This window comes from Oncorhynchus tshawytscha, linkage group LG08, assembly GCF_018296145.1.
Source record: "Oncorhynchus tshawytscha isolate Ot180627B linkage group LG08, Otsh_v2.0, whole genome shotgun sequence".
Classification (NCBI taxonomy): Eukaryota; Metazoa; Chordata; class Actinopteri; order Salmoniformes; family Salmonidae; genus Oncorhynchus; species Oncorhynchus tshawytscha.
The window spans coordinates 41,257,147-41,277,465 of NC_056436.1; the positions used below are offsets into that span (position 1 = coordinate 41,257,147).

General features: G+C 40.1%; 1 protein-coding gene across 1 annotated transcript; it reads left to right on the forward strand.

Annotated features, from left to right (window-relative positions):
- Window positions 1-4,531: 4,531 nt before the first annotated feature.
- LOC112256472 (CAAX prenyl protease 1 homolog) lies at window positions 4,532-19,991 on the forward strand. The gene is made up of 10 exons (XM_024429762.2): window positions 4,532-4,889; window positions 7,506-7,652; window positions 7,790-7,876; window positions 7,975-8,091; window positions 8,233-8,385; window positions 13,127-13,268; window positions 13,798-13,973; window positions 14,318-14,422; window positions 15,086-15,229; window positions 18,704-19,991. Exons 1-10 carry the CDS (start codon window positions 4,785-4,787, stop codon window positions 18,926-18,928), a joined length of 1,401 nt encoding a protein of 466 aa, XP_024285530.1. The 5' UTR covers window positions 4,532-4,784; the 3' UTR covers window positions 18,929-19,991.
- Window positions 19,992-20,319: the final 328 nt, after the last annotated feature.

Below are 20,319 nucleotides of genomic sequence, written 5' to 3' on the forward strand. Positions count from 1 at the left end.
GCAAAGCGTCAATACAGGACTAAGATCGAATAGTACTACACCGGTACCGACACTCGTCGGATGTGGCAAGGCTTGCAAACTATTACAGACTACAAAGGGAAGCCAGCCGAGAGCTGCCCAGTGACACGAACCTATCAGACAAGCTATGCTCGCCTCAAGGCAAGTAACACTGAAACATGCATGAGAGCATCAGCTGTTCCGGACGACTGTGATCACGCTCTACGCAGCCGATGTGAGTAAGACCTTTAAACAGGTCAACATTCACAAGGCCGCTGGGCCAGATGGATTACCAGGACGTGTACTCCGAGCTATGTGAGAATGCCATTCATTGACTACAGCTCAGCGTTCAACACCATAGCGCCCTAAAAGCTCATCACTAAGCTAAGGACCCTGGGACTAAACACCTCCCTCTGCAACTGGATCCTGGACTTCCTGACTGGCAGCCCCCCAGGTGGTAAGGTTTGGTAACAATACATCAGACACGCTGATCCTCAACACGGGGGCCCCTCAGGGGTGCGTGCTCAGTCCCCTCCTGTACTCCCTGTTCACTCATGACTGCACGGCCAGGCATGACTCCAATACCATCATTAAGTTTGCTGATGACACCACAGTGGTAGGCCTGATCACTGACAATGATGAGCCTAATGGGAGTAGGTCAAAGACCTGACCGTGTGGTTTAAGGACAACAACCTTTCCCTCAATGTGGTCAATCAAAGGAGATGATCGTGGACTACAGGAAAAGGAGGACCGAGCACGACCCCATTCTCATCAACGGGGCTGTAGTGGAGCAGGTTGAGATCTACAAGTTCCTTGTGTCCACATCACCAACAAACTAACATGGTACTATCACACCATGACAGTCGTGAAGAGGGCACGACAAAACCTATTCCCCCTCGGGAGGCTGAAAAGATTTGGCATGGGTCCTCAGATCCTCAAAAGGTTTTACAACTGCATCATCGAGAGCATCCTGACGGGTTGCAACACTGCAGATGACACTCATAGGACATCATGTTACACAATACATGTACATTTTGTTCGATAAAGTCAATATTTATATAAAAAAATCTCAGTATACATTGGCGCGGTATGTTCAGTAGTTCCAAAACCATCCGGTGATTTTGCAGAGAGCCACATCAATTTACAGAAATACTCATCATAAATGTTGATGGAAATAGAAGTGTTATAAATGGAACTTTAGATAAACTTCTACTTAATGCAACTGCTGTGTCAGATTTCAAAAAAGCTTTACCGAAAAAGCACACCATGCAATAATCTGAGTACAGCGCTCAGAGACAAAAACAAGCCAAACAGATATCCGCCATATTGTGTAGTCAACAGAAGTCAGACATAGCATTATAAATATTCACTTACCTTTGATGATCTTCGTCAGAATGCACTCCCAGGAATCCCAGTTCCACAATAAATGTTTGCTTTGTTCGATAAAGTTCATAATTTATGTCCAAATACCTCCTTTTTGTTTGCGCGTTTAGTACACAATTCAAAATCATGACGCGCGAGCAGACGAAAAGTCAAAAAGTTCCATTACAGTCCGTAGAAACATGTCAAACGAAGTATAGAATCAATCTATAGGATGTTTTTAACATAAATCTTCAATAATGTTCCAACTGGAGAATTCCTTTGTCTGTAGAAATGCAATGGAACAGAGCTAACTATCACGTGAACGCGCGAGACTGAGCTTGTGGCACTCTGCCAGACCACTGACTCATTCCCCTCTCATTCGACCCCACTTCACAGTAGAAGCATCAAACAAGGTTCTAAAGACTGTTGACCTCTAGTGGAAGCCTTAGGAAGTGCAATATGACCAATATCCCACTGTATCTTCAATAGGGAATGAGTTGAAAAACTACAAACCTCAGATTTCCCACTTCCTGGTTGGAATTTTTCTCAGGTTTTTACCTGCCATATGAGTTCTGTTATATTCACAGACATCATTCAAACAGTTTTAGAAACTTCAGAGTGTTTTCTATCCAAATATACTAATAATATGCATATCTTAGCTTCTGGGACTGAGTAGCAGGCAGTTTACTCTGGGCACCTCTGGGCACCATATTCATCCAAGCTACTCAATAATGCCCCCAGCCATAAGAAGTTATTAAGGGCTTGGAAGTAAGCATTTCACTGTAAGGTCTACACCTGTTCTATTTGGTGCATGTGACAAATACAATTTGATTTGATTTGAAACACTTTACTAAAAGGATATGGTGTGAATGCAAACAACACCGGGACACAGTGCCCTTCGCTCCCACTTGACAAGTACTAATGTCCAGAAACAGCGTGGGAAGTAGCTACCTGGTGTCAGGGTGACAATCACAATAAGCACACGGAGCAACACCCACCCTTCATGATTACTTTTTAGTCGAAAAATAAACAATTGTCAGTTTTATAACTGAAAATGTACAATTTTTTATGTAAAACTAACAATATGACTCAGGCTCATCCTCTGTCTTGAAAACAGAAATCCTAACGCTTGCGGTAGGGTAGTTGCGTGATAAGAAACGGAAGGAAAAAAACAGCTCAATCAAAACAACCTAACCTATAGCAGAGTGCTTTCGACACACCCACTCCTTTCCACACGCCCATTCCTTTCCTTTCGACACACCTACTCACCCATAAACTGCACTCTAGCAGCCATATTGAGCTGCAACTACCCTTCTTGCCAGATGTCTCTGCAATGTAAGGTAGAGAACGGTCAGGAATTGACAAATGGGAACCCTTTTAATTGCATAGACAACATTGTTCAATCAAGAGCGTCTAACCTGTAGCAGAGTGCTTTTGGCACACCCACTCCTTTCGACACACCCACTACTCCAAGACATACTTGGTCCAGTACACATCTATCTATACTTGTAGCACAGATAGAACAATGTGCCAGATATTTCATGTATATAGGTGTGAAGCATTCGTTTAGCTATTCCACTCACTACCAAATATGGCGATGAGAGGAAGCCCAGTGTTCGACAGGGGGATGAGGTGGAGCAAGATGGATTTTGGCCAATGTCATGCAAATGTTCTCATCAATGAAATTTGATCTCAGTACAGTTTTCCGTTCCTAAAACTAGAATGAGGGGAACAGAGTGGACTAAGTTTTGTAGATTTTACACTTTACCAAAGTTTTTTTTAAATAGCTTTGTTTAGAAGAAGTGCAAGGCCGAATTTAGTTATTGCACACACGCACTTTACAGAGTAGGCTTTCCCTAATGGAAATTTGCAAAAATATTCTAGAACGAGCCAATAGGATCTGCTAGCTTGTGCTTGACTTTGCCTACTATGACTCATTTTAATTTTTAAATGTTTTATTTTGCCTTTATTTAACCAGGTAGGCCAGTTGATAACAAGTTCTCATTTACAACTGCGACCTGGCCAAATAAAGCAAAGCAGTTTGACACATACAACAACACAGAGTTACACATGGAATAAACAAACATACAGTCAATAACACAATAGAAAAAAATCTATATACAGTGTGTGCAAATGAGGTAAGATTAGGGAGGTAAGGCAATAAATAGGCCGTAGTGGCGAAGTAAATACAATTTAGCAATTAAACACTTGAGTGATAGATGTGCAGAAGATGAATGTGCAAGTAGAGATACTGGGGTGCAAAGGAGCAAAAAATGTAAAATAACAATATGGGGATGAGGTAGTTGGATGGTCTATTTACAGATGGGTTATGTACAGGTGCAATGATCTGTGAGCTGCTCTGACAGGTGATGCTGATGAGGAAGATATGAGTCTCCAGCTTCAGTGATTTTTGCAATTCGTTCCAGTCATTGGCAGCAGAGAACTGGAAGGAAAGGCGGCCAAATAGAAATTGGCTTTGGGGGTGACCAGTGAAATATACCTGCTGGAATGCGTGCTATGGGTGGGTGTTGCAATGGTGACCAGTGAGCTGAGATTTGTTCCGATTGGAAACGGCAGGCTATGGTCAATCTTAGGTTAGTTAAACAAGTATATCCTTGCAGTGCCTGCAAAATGACGCTTTTACCACAGATAGAAAAATGAAACAGATATTTCACCGGATGTACAAATGTGAAGCTTGGGCTTGGCGTTTCCACTCACTACAAAATATGGTAGTGAGAGGAAGCCCAGTGGCCGCGGTGGGAGAAGGTGGAACGAGATGGATTTGGGCCGACATTCTGCTCATTGATGAAACATTTGATATCAATACAGTTTTCTATTCCCAAAACTAAAATCTGTTACGATCAGAGTGGACTACGTTTTGTAGACTTTGCCATTTGTCAAAGTTTTAAAAACTTGCGTTATTTAGAAGGAGCGCATAGGCGAATTGGATTACTACACATGCGAACTTCACAGAGTAGGCATGAACGCAATGTATGCTAGAACGCGCCAATAGGATCTTGCTAGCTCTGCCCAACTCCTTGCTTTTTCTGCCCACTGTGACTAATTTATTCCCATTTGAAACGACGGGCTGTGGTCTATCTTGGTTTAGTTATATAAATCTTTGCTATACCTATTGCTCACTACAACCATGGAACTAGTTAGTGCAACCATTTGTTTTACGGGGAGCAAAATGAACTGCTGCACCATACCATTGCATGAATTCATGGAAATTGGAAGCGAATGAGCTAGCCATCATTTTGAGTGGTTTGGTGAATGCTAGTCAGTTTAAACTGCGTATATTAACATAAGTTACTAAGTTATTTAAATAAATAAAAATATCTTCTGAATAAAGACCGGAAGGTGTGTGAACGACGGGCGGCAGTCCAACTAGCTACCTTGGTAACTTCAAATAGGCCAGAATAAAGATGGAAACGATACTTGACCTACCAATCGAAAATAAGATATTTTATGCTGTTCTGGTGTTCTCGTGGACGGTTTATCTATGGGAGGCCTACCTTGCGTACAGACAGGTAATTGTTTACTTTGTTTCGTAACTGTCTCTGTCAATACCGCACCAGGCCCCCGCTGCTGCCCCATTCATAGACGTAACTACTCTAGCGCCAATTGACAATATAACCTTCTGACCGGTGATGTTTGTTAATAACCTCTACGGGATCGGCTAACGGCTAATGTGATTAGCAAGAGGGTTTAAGTAACATTTTTTCCCCCAGGACCTAGACATATCTCATATGGGCAGAAATATGACATTCTTGTTAATCTAATTGCACTGTCCAATTTACAGTAGCTATTACAGTGAAATAATACCATGCTATTGTTTTAGGAGAGTGGACAATTATGAATTTAAATGTATTAATAAACCAATTAGGCACATTTGGGCAGTCTTGATACAACATTTTGAACATATATGCAATGGTTCATTGGATCAGTCTAAAACTGCACGTACACTGCTGCCATCGAGTGGCCAAAATCTAAATTGCGCTTGGGCTGGAATAATACATTTTGGCCTTTCTCTTGCAGTTCAAAGATGATGCTAAAAAAATATTTTACCTGATCTAATGTGTTATATTCTCCATTCATTTCACATTTCCACAAATTTCAAAGTATTTCCTTTCAAATGCTATCAAGAATATGCATATCCTTGCTTCAGGTCCTCAGCTACAGGCAGTTAGATTTGTTAGATTTTAGGTGAAAATTAGCTTGCGGTACTTTTTTGGAAACACAAGGAATATGTCTTTCATATCAGCCATAAATGCTTAATAAAAAACAAAATGTACATTAGGAGCTACACTTTTTTTTAGGATTAGTGTTCCCACAGCGCCATCTCTCCATGTTACAGCACTTGTTTATGGAAGACAAAGGCCGCCACCAGTGCTAATTAGCTATCTAGCATGCTCTGAACATCTGTGTGTAAGATAACTGGGGAGGAAGTGTAGTTTGTCAGCTGGAGGCACAAAGTGTGCAAAATTACTACAGTAAGCATATTTTTTTATTTGAAAGATTATTTCTCACTGACATGAAAGATAAGGGGCATTTCAGCATATGTTCAAAAGTGATTGTCGTTTATAAGGAGCCAAATGTGGGCGAATGTAATGGCTGAAGAGATTTCGAGAGCTAGATAGCAGCATGCTGACTCAGTTTCATTTATATTGTTTCAATATCCATGTTTCAGTCCAGTTTTTATACGAGTAAAGTCATACCGTATTAAAAAAAATATTGCGCCAGCTGTGCTGGAAATGGGAAGTTTCTGTACTATTTTTCAATTGCTGTCAGATCATTTGTTTGTTCGACATGGTGGGATATTTTTGTGTCGGTAAAATGTATTATGTAAGAAATGGAGGTGGAAACGCCTTTATGCGAAAACATTGATATAATTACCAACGTATCGAAATAATGCGATGATATGGTGTGTGTGGTCCTCACACTATGACTCGGAGAAACCATGGAGTTTATTTGGATACAAATGAAATAAGTTATGATCAACTTCACAGGGTGGTGAAATTGCACAGTGATCTTGGTGCTCTTTTCAAAAAAATATCTAGGGTCTTATTTTAGTGACATGATGATCAATGCTTGACTTCTGATTGACAAATACAAATATTCTCAATTCAAGGCTATCCATAATAATCTCATCATGTAGACTAGACTACCCGCACTGTATCTGCAAGCTGTTGGCTAGAGTCCATGTGCCAAGACCAAAGTAGGCACATTTGCTATTTAACGCAGGTTTTGTGACAACTATTGGTAGAGTTGAAAATGCAATGGAAACACATTGAACATAAGATTTTTATTCGGTACATGAAAAGGTAAGCGAAAAAATACATTTTCTGTGCATTACGTCATAACGCAGTGATTTTTATCCACGACAAGTCTGTTTGGACTTCCCACTGGTGGGAAAATGCGCATATTTTCTTGGTGCGTTTTTAAAAATATTTGCATGAATCTGTCACCAATTGAATGGTGTTTGCCAGTCTCAATATTTTTCCAAGAACAACGCAGCCTTCAGGATTGCCTAAAATCAGTGTTATACCAATTGTTGATATACAGTCTGAAACAAAGCACCACAAAAACATGGAACATTTCCTTACAAGCCAGAATGATGAATACAATTACATTTTAATTTAGCTACTCTACTGGTTGTCTGTGCAGTTGGTCCTTCGGCTGGTTGAAACATGAGACAAAATATCCACAGGAAAGTATTATTTTGTCAACTTTTTAGACCGCCAGTACTGCCAAATGCCTGTCACCGGTTACATGCGCAAAACCATGTAGCTAAATGCATGCAAGACGTTGGTTAGTTTGCTTGCATGTACTTACTTCTGTCTTGTGCCTTTAGTTGATGAGCAAATAAATCGGGATAGCCACACAGAAACCTGCATTTCGATAATACTTTCCTGTGGATATTTTTTCAAATTTAGACCAGCTGAAGGACCAACCCAATAGACAATTAGCCAAGTCAGTTCAAATTAAGTTTAGTCAACATTCTAACTCTAACTGTTTGGAATTGTTTTATCTAAAAGTTGTCTTTATTCTGTAACATGGAAATTGCCTTTAGGATTAGCTATATGAATGGAAAAATAATATGAATAACTTGTCTAACCACATAGCATAACCTTCTAACCACATAGCGGAGGACATACAGGTCGACCATGCACGTGCCACAAGAGTTGGGGAAGATCATGGACACGGATACCTTTGAGAAGTCACGTCTTTATCAACTGGACAAGAGCAACTTCAGTTTTTGGTCTGGACTATATTCAGAAACTGAGGGGACGGTAGGTCCAACTAAAAGATCCATTGGTTTGTTAGGACCTACTTTGTTATATTAGAACGTAGTTGCCTATATCTGCTTACAGAGCATATCACCAAACAGAGGGAATTTTGTGTTTTTAACACTGTTGCTGTCTCATAGCTGATCCTGCTCCTTGGTGGAATCCCTTTCCTTTGGAAAGTTGCTGGGACTGTGACTGCTCGTTTTGGATTGGGTCCCGACTATGAAGTGTGTGAATGCTCCACGGTTAAAATGATCAGTCCAGTATTACGAAGGTTTATTTTCTTGAATCATTCCATATATTTCAATGGTTGTTTTTCTTTCAGATCTTCCAGTCTCTTTCGTTTCTGATGCTTGCGACTCTGTTCAGTGCCTTTACTGGTCTTCCCTGGAGTATCTACAACACCTTTGTCATTGAGGAGAAGCATGGCTTCAACCAGCAGGTACCATGTCCAAACTCTCTGGGGACATCCTTATTATACAGGCAAACGTTTCGTAGTTTGAATCAATTACACTTTTTCCCTCGCATGGTTTTAAACATACAGTCTGTGTTTTTTTGCTGTCGTCTACGGTTCTTCTTTCAGACGCTGGGGTTCTTCCTGAAGGATGCTGTGAAGAAGTTTATTGTGACCCAGTGTATCTTGTTGCCAGTGACCTCACTGCTCCTCTACATCATCAAGATTGGTGGAGACTTCTTCTTTATCTACGCCTGGCTCTTCACACTGGGGGTCTCTCTGGTTAGTCCTTTCACCTAGGGTTGTAGCGGTCATGAGATTTTGTCAGCCGGTGATTGTCAAGTAAATAACTGCCGGTCTCATGTTAATGGACCGTGAATTAATATAAACACTTTTAGCATCTCCTGGCTTCCACGCGTAGCCTACAAGCTACTGATGCAGACCTTGGGAACATCTACATTTAAAAAAAAGTATAATACATCCATTTAATATAGCCTACACCATCACAATAAATCCATTATTTATTTTAGACCAGTCTAAAGAAGCATGATATGAAGAAAATGTAGTCTATTTCAAAAGAACAGAATAGCATACTCTGAGTTGTCCTTATGTTAGGCCCTGATATGGCTATGCCATATGGCTGTGGGCTACACTAGTTCATTTAGTCGACAAGATTTGCTTAGAATTCCGTGGCATTCTTTTTTATTATTTTATAGTATGAAGAATACAATTGACTGTAGCAATATAGAAAGGATATTTTCTAAGGAAGTGCGCACATATGGCTATTCGATGTTGAGCGGTTAACAAAGAAACAGGTTCTCCTATGTGCTTAACTTAGTTACTTTGCAACTTTAGTTGATACAAAACGTTGGGCTATATGTTTTTTTATTTAAAAAAAATACATTCTAAGGCTACATGATGCAAACCTAATGATGATTTGAAAAAAGTTGCATGAAAGGCATGAGCTCTGATTTTGTTTCTTGTGCAGGCTGAACACTTCATCAGTCTCTCATTCACAATTTGACAAGCACTTGATAATATTCTCACCAGGCCTTGAATTTCCTGGCGGCATCCCCCTTGTGTGACCATAATGCCCCCTAAAAAAATCCATGCCTTTTGCAGCCACTTGTTGTGCACTTTGGCTGAATATAATAATTATAATTCCCTTCTCCCGGCTGCCATGCTCCGAAGCACCTCTCACATGGCTCTCCCAGATATCTAAATTCTTATTAGCCAATGCCCGTCATGTGATCGGGTCCTTCTCACTGGCATCTCAGCTACAAGTGAAGACAGACACATCGGGGACGCAACTGCATGCGTCCCTCTTATTGAATTCTGAGGCGCATATTGAAGATGTTAGAAGAACTGTCCACATTTAGCCTAGTTTTTGTCAGCCAACAAGGTGAGTAGGCTTAACGAACTGCAAAAGCACTAGTCCAGGGTTCCCCAACTGGCGGCCTGCGGGTGGTTTTATTTGGCCCCCGTGTTTTCTGAGCGTTTTCATTGTTTGACGTGAAGAAATATAAAAACACCAGGAAATCAGCTCCAACAGAGAGATGTGATTGTGTACAAATGTAAGCAAGGTTTGAAATTATTGTTTTAGTCAAATATTATATATGTTTGGTCTTCTTTTGGTCAATTTGCAGACTACAAATGATTTGTAATCATATGTTTTGGCCTCCCCGACCATCCACTCAAGAAAAAAAATTGGCCCGCGCCTGAATCTAGTTGATGATCCCTGCACTAGCCTATGTCATGCTATGCAACTATCCCCAATAGTACAAAAGTTGACCTATTCTATTGGCAGAGTTGCAAAAGAAAAAGCCATATCAGACTGGCCAATAAAAATTAAAGATTCATATGGGAAAAAATAACAGACACTGGACAGAGGAACTCTGCCTAGAAGGCCAGCATCCTGGAGTCGCCTCTTCACTGTTGACATTGAGACTGGTGTTTTGCGGGTACTATTTAATGAATCTGCCAGTTGAGGACGTGTGAGACGTCTGTTTCTCAAACAAGACACTAATGTACTTGTCCTCTTGCTCAGTTGTGCACCAGGGCCTCCCACTCCTTTCTATTCTGTTTAGAGCCAGTTTGCGCTGTTCTGTGAAGGGAGTAGTACACAGCGTTGTACGAGATCTTCAGTTTCTTGGCAATTTCTCGCATGGAATAGCCTTCATTTCTCAAAACAAGAATAGACTGACAAATTTCAGAAGAAAGTACTTTGTTTCCGGCCATTTTGAGCCTGTAATTGAACCCACAAATGCTGATGCTCCAGATACTACACTAGTCTAAAGAAGGCCAGTTGTATTGCTTCTTTAATCAGGACAACAGTTTTTAGCTGTGCTAACATAATTGCAAAAGGGGTTTCTAATGATCAATTAGCCATTTAAAATTATAAACTTGGATTAGCTAACACAACATGCCATTGGAACACAGGAGTGATGGTTGCTGATAATGGCCCTCTGTAGATATTCCATAAAAAAATTCAGCCATTTCTAGCTACAATAATAATTTACAACATTGTCTACACTATATTTCTGATCAATTTAATGTTATTTTAATGGACAAACAATGTGCTTTTCTTTCAAAAACAAGGACATTTCTAAGTGACCCCAGACTTTTGAATGGTAATGTATTTCTAAACACCAATGCGCAGCAATGCACACGGCAGTAGGCTATAAGTGCGAACGTTCCAAAATGCAATCAAATAGCAGGAAAAAAACATTCTCAAAAGTGACCGCAAATGTAATTATGCTTTATTGTAATGCTTTATTATAAAGGTGCATTTTTATGGTGAAAAGGATCTTCCCCAAACTTGAAACTCATGCATCGTCTATGTATGCCAGTTAGGCTCTACATCAGTTGTAAAGTGGATTAATCTTCTTAAAATTATTTGCCCACTTTAGTTGTGATACATATAGGCCTATGGCCTAGGCTATATAATGTGTGCAACTATGATTTGAAAAGGTCACAAAAGGCTAGCACTGTTTCTTGCCTTACTGCACACGCTGGGCATCATTCACAAGTGATAATACATATTTCACAAGTGAATGGCTAATATTGTCACCCATCAGACTATTCTTAATTTCATGTTGTCTTTACGTATACTAAATAATATACAGTACCAGTCAAAGGTTTGGACACACCTACTCATTCCACGGTTTTTCTTTATTTTGACTCTTTTCTACATTGTACGGTAATAGTGACGACATCAACACTATGAAAAAACACATGGAATTATGCAGTAACCAAAAACGTGTTAAATCAAAATATATTTGAGATTCTTCAAAGTAGCCACCCTTTGCCTTGATGGGACATTGTCCTGTTGAAAAACAACTGATAGTCCCACTAAGTCAACCAGATGGGATGGCGTATCACTGAATAATTCTGTTGTAGCCATGCTGGTTAAGTGTACCATGACTTCTAAATAAATCACTGTCACCAGCAAAGCACCATCACACCTCCTCCTCCACGCTTCATGATGTGAACCACACATACAGAGATAATCCGTTCACCTACTCTGCGTCTCACAAAGACACAGCGGTTGGAACCAAAAATCGCACATTTGGACTCATCAGACCAAAGGACAGATTTCCACCGGTCTAATGTCCATTGCTCGTGTTTCTTGGGCCAAGCAAGTCTCTTCTTCTTATTGGTGTTCTTTAGTAGTGGTTTCTTTGCAGCAACTCGACCATGAAGGCCTGATTCATGCAGTCTCCTCTAAGGGCTTTATAAATAAATTTGATTGAACAGTTGATGTTGAGATGTGTCTGTTACTTGAACTGAAGCATTTGTTTGGGCTGCAATCTGAGGTGCAGTTAATTCTAATGAACTTATCCTCTGCAGCCGACGTATCGCTGGGTCTTCTATTCCTGTGGCGGTCCTCACGACAGCCATCATAGCGCTTGATGGTTTTTGATGGTTTTTGCGACTGCACTTGAAGAAAAAGTTCTTCAAATTTTCCGGATTGACTGACCTTCATTTCTTAAAGTAATGATGGACTGTCATTTCTCTTTGCTTATTTGAGCTGTTCTTGCCATAATATGGACTTGGTCTTTTACCAAATAAGGCTGTCTTCTGTATACCACCCCTACCTTGTCACAACACAACTGATTGGCTCAAACACATTAAGAAGGAAATAAATTCCACAAATGAACTTTTAAGAAGGCACACCTGGTAATTGAAATGTATTCAAGGCAAAGGGTGGCTATTTTGAAGAATCTCAAATATAAAATATATTTGGATTTGTTTAACACTATTTTGGTTACTACAAGATTCCATATGTGTTTTTTTTCTTATTCTACTAAAGATCTACCCTGGAATGATTAGGTGTGTCCAAACTTTTGACTGGTACTGTATGTGTGAAATTAGTTTTGATTTAGAATGGACCATTATCATGCACCTGTCTCGGAACAAAAATACATGTAATCTATGCACTTAAATAGTGAATGGAGGACGCTTTTCCCGTAGTTCATTTTCATGGCAGCCAGGTAGGCTATACTGCTGTTGTAAAGCGAAGCAATGTGCTTAATATTAGGAAAGTTGAGAATATAAAATATAGCAGGCCTAGCCTATAGAAAGTTAATGAGATCCACCTCTTTTTAATAGAGGCCATCAACTATGTTTTCGCATGCAATTACAGAGCCTATAGAAATGTTGAGCTCATGGGCTCTCATGAAGTGTTTTGATTTTCAAAAACATTTGCATTGATGTCAGTTATTAGAGGGAGAATAGAGTGCTGAGTACCAGTCAGTTAGCAAGTTTGGTAGGCAACTAATGACCATCAGCAGCTTCAGAGTTTGGAGAAACCTAGTTACCGTGACTAAATGGTCAAGTGGAATTTGACTGCTGGCATGACTTGTGTGGTGGTAATACGGTCACCGTAATAGCCCTACTTTCACCTCCTAGCTACCTTGAAACAGCAGTTTTATAGGCTCAAGCAATTCAATTATGCATAATGAGTTAAGCTATAGTCAAATTAGTCAACTATTTCATTCTGATCATTCTTCCTCACTCTTAGGTGCTGGTGACCATCTATGCTGATTACATTGCTCCCCTATTTGACAAGTTTACTCCTTTGCCAGAGGGCGAGCTGAAGGAAGAGATTGAGAGCATGTCTAAGTCTATCAATTTCCCCCTCACTAAGGTCTATGTAGTAGAAGGTAAGGCACAATACATTAACTCAACAACTAGTTTTGTCCAAAAGATGGGACTGCTTCCACTGTATCTATAATTGTTTATCATCAGAGGAGACCAAAGCATAATGGGCGCTGAGGAGACCAAGGCATAAGTGGGAGGTGGTCACATTTTCGTTGTAACATATGGCCAGTAAAGTTGTATTGTAATTAGGGCTGTCAAGCGCTAAAAACATTTAATCGAATTTGCTAAAATTATGCTGTAATTTACGATTTTTCATACAAAAAAACATTACAAGAATATTGACGTCTTGATTTTTGTCTTAAGGTAACGGTTAGGTAAATTGAGGAACCACACGTTCTTTAACCTCAATATCAACTTGTTTTTAGCTTTATAGATTATGTATTTGGGATGTTTTCAGTGTATTTTGAATGTTTCGGATAATGCACTTAAATCACGATTCCAAAAAATGAACTGCACTAAAATTGCAAAAAATTAGCTGATTTAACTCTGACAGCCCTAGTTGAAATGATCTGTTTTGACCTACTCTTCCAGGTTCCAAGCGCTCCTCCCACAGTAACGCTTACTTCTATGGGTTCTTCAAGAACAAGCGCATAGTGTTGTTCGACACTCTGATGGAGGACTACTCTCCCCTCAACAAGGACGGAGAGCCAGAGAATGTGCCTGCAGAGGAAACTGATACACCAACTGAGGCCAAAGCCAAGCCCAAGGTCAGACATACTCCTTTACACAGAGAACTGTGTGTCAACATGTTATTAATCTAAAATACTGAAAGAAGGTTCAGGACTGCAACTTGATTTCCTTCAATTATATTTATTGCTGAAACAAGCTTCTTCTTCAAAGCACTCCATTATTACTGAGCACGACTTCAGCAATACAGAACATTTTTGTAATCTTGGTTGGAGCTCTGCAAGCACGCTACAATTTTCATGTTATGAATCTAATTTGTTGAGGGGTCCTATCATAGAAACCAATAAGATGGTATACTAGTATTTGTAGTCAGTGTTTCATACATACTTCATTAAAATCAAGCTATTTATTTAACTCTTTTCAGAACAAGAAGCAAGGCTGCAACAACCCAGAGGTCTTGGCCGTATTGGGCCACGAGCTTGGCCACTGGAAGTTGGGCCACACTGTGAAGAACATTGTCATCAGTCAGGTTTGTTTGGAAATTCCCTTGATATGCATTTGCATGTCAGATCTATACCAATATTCCATTCTTGCAGATCCTGGAAATTCACATGTTGATGTAGAAATGTCAATAAGCATGTTACCATCCATAGGTTTTATGCGAGTAAAGTCATAGTGTAAAAAACGTATAATAATCACGACAGCTGTGATGGAAACAGAGTTTCGGTACAATTTTATAAATGCCGACAGATCATTTGTTCATTTGATATGGTGTGATATTGTGTCGGTCAAATTATCTAATTACTTAGACTAGTCTACCCGTATTGTATCTGCGAGCTGTTGGCTAGAGCGCAGCTGCCAAGACCCAGAGTAGGCACATTTGCTATTAAACAAGAACAGTTTTTGTGACAAAACTATCGGTAGAGTTGAAAATGCGATGGAAACGCATTGAACATCAAAATGTTTTGGTGCATAACATAAGCTAAAAAAAGTATATTTCGTGTGCATATGTCATCACGCACGGATTTTTATCCACAACAAGTCCGTTTGGTGGAAACACCACTGGTGAGTGAATTATTTTTCTGCTATTTTTTAAAAATGTGTATATAATTTGCATTAAAATCTGTCGCCAATTGAATGGAAACCTTGGTAATGGTAACATTTTTCTCCCCCCCTGCCTCTGTCCTTGCAGATGAACTCCTTCCTGTGCTTTTTCCTCTTTGCTGTGTTGATTGGACAAAAGGAGCTATTCATAGCCTTTGGTTTCTATGACAGCCAGCCCACGTTGATTGGTTTGATGATCATATTCCAGTTCATCTTCTCCCCATATAATGAGGTGAGTGACTCCCATCTCTTAAACAATGCATTTATATCTAACGTCTTAATACACTTCAGTGTAGGCCTTAGATGTTAGCGCTGCAAGTGCTGTGCAGTGTTTGTTTTGCGAAAATACCTTGGGCGTAGTAGCAAATATTATCCAATGAAATATACAGCTAAACCTACAATATAGAGTATCTATTAAAGGATATAAAATGTGTAAGCAAATCTCTATTTTTGATGGAAATGGCATGTTATACTTTCTCATACTCATTTTATTTATTTGTTATTTTACCAGGTAAGTTGACTGAGAACACGTTCTCATTTACAGCAATGACCTGGAGAATAGTTACAGGGGAGAGGGGGATGAATGAGCCAATTGTAAACTGGGGATTATTAGGTGACCGTGATGGTTTGAGGGCCAGATTGAGAATTTAGCCAAGACACCGGGGTTAATACCCCTACTCTTACGATAAATGCCAGGGGATCTTTAATGACCTCAGAGAGTCAGGACACCCGTTTAAACTCCCATCCGAAAGACGGCACCCTACACAGGGCAGTGTCCACAATTGCTGCCCTGGGGCATTGGGATATTATTATTTATTTTTTTAAACCAGAGGAAAGAGTGCCTCCTACTGGCCCTCCAACACCTCATTGTGAAGTAAGGCTCAGAATGTTGCATTTTTTTACATTCTCCAAATACGTCCTTTTAGTAGTGCTGAGTCCTTTTTGAGTTTGGTTCGATTATTTAAAAAAAATCTTGTAAACATTAAATGTATTATGTGGGTTTAATTATATAACAATACAGAATAAAACAATTAATAAAAGTCCCATGATGGTAGTGACTGCCCATTACTGCTTATCACTTATTAGCCATAATTTATTCATATTACTTTACTTTAATAAAATATGTGTTGTGTATATATATATATTTTTTATGTCTTTATTATTTCATTCTTAGTCATCTTATCTATAAAGAGTGAGCTGCTTTCTATGAAGAAATAGTAAAATTGTGGTTTTGTCAGACAGCAAAGTAAATAAGACATACTTTTATGATTGCTGATTACCAACTATCAATCACTTAGATCATGTCCTTTCAGGTAGAGACCTCGCAAACCAACTACTCTCTATCCCTCGCATATCTCATATTCTTCTGTCTCTTTTACGTAGCAGGCGTAAAAGGAACAGACTGGACAAGTAGGTGCACAATGGATTATGGTAATTGTAGTTAATTACCACATTTTCTGCGCTACACTATCGATTATTGGTCTGTTGGAAACTACAACACCCTACTACATCGCACAATTCGGGAATTCAAATAACTGAAGCATTGAAAATAACAAATTTCAGTTAATCGCTCAGCACTATCTTTTAGAAATGGAAAATCTCTCAGTATAGTGATGCAGGTCTTTAGATGTTGTACACATGAAATTGTCATTCCAAACTTTATCCAGCACCGTTATATTCCATTTTGTTGCTACATGAGTGATACCTCTCCATCCATTCTAGAAGCAGGCTGTACAGAGAATGGAACAGCTGGATAGGGGAAACAGCTGGTATCGCACAAAATGAAGTATTATGTTACCGGTAAAGTTTGCAATGACAATTCCATATGTACAACATCTAAAGACCTGATTCACTGTAATGAGAGCCTTTCAGATTTATAAAAGGACATATTTGGACGTTTTTGGTGCATTCTTTTCCTGAGTCTCCTCACTGCACAATGAGGACGTGAACTGCTGGTTGGGGTAAGTTTATAAAAAACATGACATTTACATAAAGAAATTGAGATCTGGTTGTAAAAAAAGCAAAGTTGAAGTTGTTTTATTAGTCGTACTGTATGTACGGGATACGCATGGTATACATCGTCCAACAAAATGCTTACTTGCTGGTTCCTTCTCGACAATGCAACAACAATAATACATAGTAAAGAATAGAATACGAACATAAAGTAAATGGCAGTAGAATAGAATAAATGTTTGAGTATAAGTAAACTCAGCAAAAAAAGAATCCTCTCACTGTCAACTGCGCTTATTTTCAGCAAACTTAACATGTGTAAATATTTGTGTGAACATACCAAGATTCAACAACTGAGACATAAACTGAACAAGTTCCACATACATGTGACTAACAGAAATGGAATAATGTGTCCCTGAACAAAGGGGGGTCAAAATCAAAAGTAGCAGTCGGTATCGGGTGTGGCCACCAGGTGCATTATGTACTGCAGTGCATCTCCTCCTCATGTACTGCACCAGATTTGCCAGTTCTTGCTGTGAGATGTTACCCCACTCTTCCACCAAGGCACCTGCAAATTCCCGGGCATTTCTGGGGGGAATGGCCCTCACCCTCCAATCCAACAGCTCCCAGACGTGCTCAATGGTATTGAGATCCGGGCTCTTTGCTGGCCACGGCAAAACACTGACAGTCCTGTCTTGCAGGAAATCATGCACAGAACGAGCAGTATGGCTGGTGGCATTGTCATGCTGGAGGGTCATATCAGGATGAGCCTGCAGGAAGGGTACCACATGAGGGAGGAGGATGTCTTCCCTGTAACGCACAGCGTTGAGATTGCCTGCAATGAAAACAAGCTCTGTCCGATGATGCTGTGTGTGACACACCGCCCCAGACCATGACGGACCCTCCACCTCATCGATCCTGCTCCAGAGTACAGGCCTCGGTGTAACGTTCATTCCTTCGACGATAAACGCGAATCTGACCATCACCCCTGGTGAGACAAAACCGCGACTCGTCAGTGAAGAGCACTTTTTGCCAGTCCTGTCTGGTCCAGCGACAGTGGGTTTGTGCCCATAGGCGACGTTGTTGCCGGTGAGGACCTGCCTTATAACAGGCCTACAAGCCCTCAGATAGTCTGAGCACTGATGGAGGGATTGTGCGTTCCTAATGTTGTAACCTTGCAGCATACCTAAGGCACGTTCACACAGGTGAGCAGGGACACTGGGCATCTTTATTTTGGGTTTTTTCAGAGTCAGTGGAAAGGCATTTTTAGTGTCCTAAGTTTTCATAACTGTGACCTTAATTGCCTACCGTCTGTAAACTGTTAGTGTCTTAACATCCGTTCCACAGGTGCATGTTCATTAATTGTTTATGGTTCATTGAACAAGCATGAAAAACAGTGTTTAAACCCTTTACAGTGAAGATTTGTGAAGTTATTTGGATTTTTACTAATTATCTTTGAAAGACAGTGTCCTGAAAAAGAGCCGGTTCTTTTTTTGCTGAGTTTATAATACAGGAAGGCACAATTTATAGTACAATATTTACATTTGTTTTGGGGAAGGAGTGTATAAATTGAGCAGTATAATAAGAATCTGGTAGCAGCAGTACTGATGTGTGGGGAGAATCAGTGCAGGTGGTCTCCTTTAAGTCAGCTTTAAACAGAAAACGTTGTTAAAATGGAGATGAGGATGGGATGCTAAGAGTACCTCCTGATACTTCACTGAGGAAAACTGAAATGGTTTCCTATTCCTACCTCCAGGTACTGTCCTTCTGTCTGACGGTCTTGAGCCGCAGGTTTGAGTTCCAGGCAGATGCCTTTGCGCGGGGCATGGGCCGAGCCTCAGAGCTCTACTCCGCCCTCATCAAGCTCAACAAAGACAACCTGGGCTTCCCTGTGGCCGACTGGCTCTTCTCCATGTGGCACTACTCCCACCCTCCCCTCCTGGAGCGCCTACGGGCCCTGGGAGGCACCAAGCAGGACTGACGGGCCCTGAAGGGAGAGCCACGTCTGCTGCCTCTCCCCAAGGGCCTCCGCAAGCCACTTCTGGCCCTCTGATGTCCTCCCCATCTCTTTTGCTGTTGCCCTGTTTTTGTTATCCTTTATCCTCACCAGTAGGTTCCTTTTTTCAATTTCGAACTTGCACAATACCAAAATGTTTTGATGAGACGACGAAGATATCTCATCTATGCTTATTCTAGGCAAACATGAAGATACAGATGTCATAAACACAAAACCATTGTGGGCATAAATAATTGCCTTAATGTTATTTTAAGCACTTGCCACTAGTACAGGTCACATTTATCAAGGATTGCTCATTATATTTCAGCAAGGTTTTTATTTCTTACTCAGTTTTATTTACTTCCCGAAGAATTTGTCATTCCAAATGTTTTCTCATGAAACCTCAAATTGTATTGTAACGGTCCCGGTCCAATCCATTTTTAGAGGGGTTTGAAAAAGAAACTGCTCCCAGAATTATCAAGTGTCAATAGGATGTATTGCTTGTACAAAGAATGGGCCATCAATTAATTAATAGTATAAACTGCTGCCTAGGCTGGTCAACTGGCTCAATCTACAACTGTTATATATAGTTTGAGTGCCTGTGACTTCCCAGGGATCTGTGACTTGTGATAGTTTTTAAGTAAAGCTTTGGCCAGTGACAACATAGGAATTCACTATTTAGGTTACATTTCTTCGCATTTGTTTTTGACACGATTTCATTTTTTTAATGCACTTGTTTGTTAACAATGGTCTGACCATACTGTACTTGTAAATAATTGATTAGCGGTTAGCTTTGCAAAAAGAGAAAAAAGTGTACGCAAACTTTTGGCTTATTTGAATGTGGTTTGGAATCTTCTGTTAATGTTTTATTGTTTAGTTCTCTACTTCTGGTGCCTATGTGCGAGGTTTGATCGTGAACCCAGTTTTGACTGACAAAGGATGCGGGACTGGGGTGGCTATAAGTCACATCACAAAACTCAAGTGTTTGGTTTGATATAGGACATACAGTACTTTTCTTGCAGTATTGTGAATAAAGTCCCTCACAGCAGCTGTCCTATTTGTCTCACCTTTGCTATGGTAGTGAGTCATGCACTTTGGATTTGAGGGCAGCTTCATCCATATCAGCTGAACCGTTTTAGAAATTACGGAAGCATTGGGACCAATTCACTTGTATTAAAGTAGTAAAAAGTTATTTGATCCCATATTCATAGCACACAATGACTATATCAAGCTTGTGACTACAAATTTGTTGGATGCCTTTGCTGTTTCAGATTATTTTGTGCCCAATAGACATTAATGGTAAATAATGTATTGTGTCATTGTGGAGTCACTTTTATTTTTATTGTACCTACATGCTAGGCAGTGTCAAGCAATTT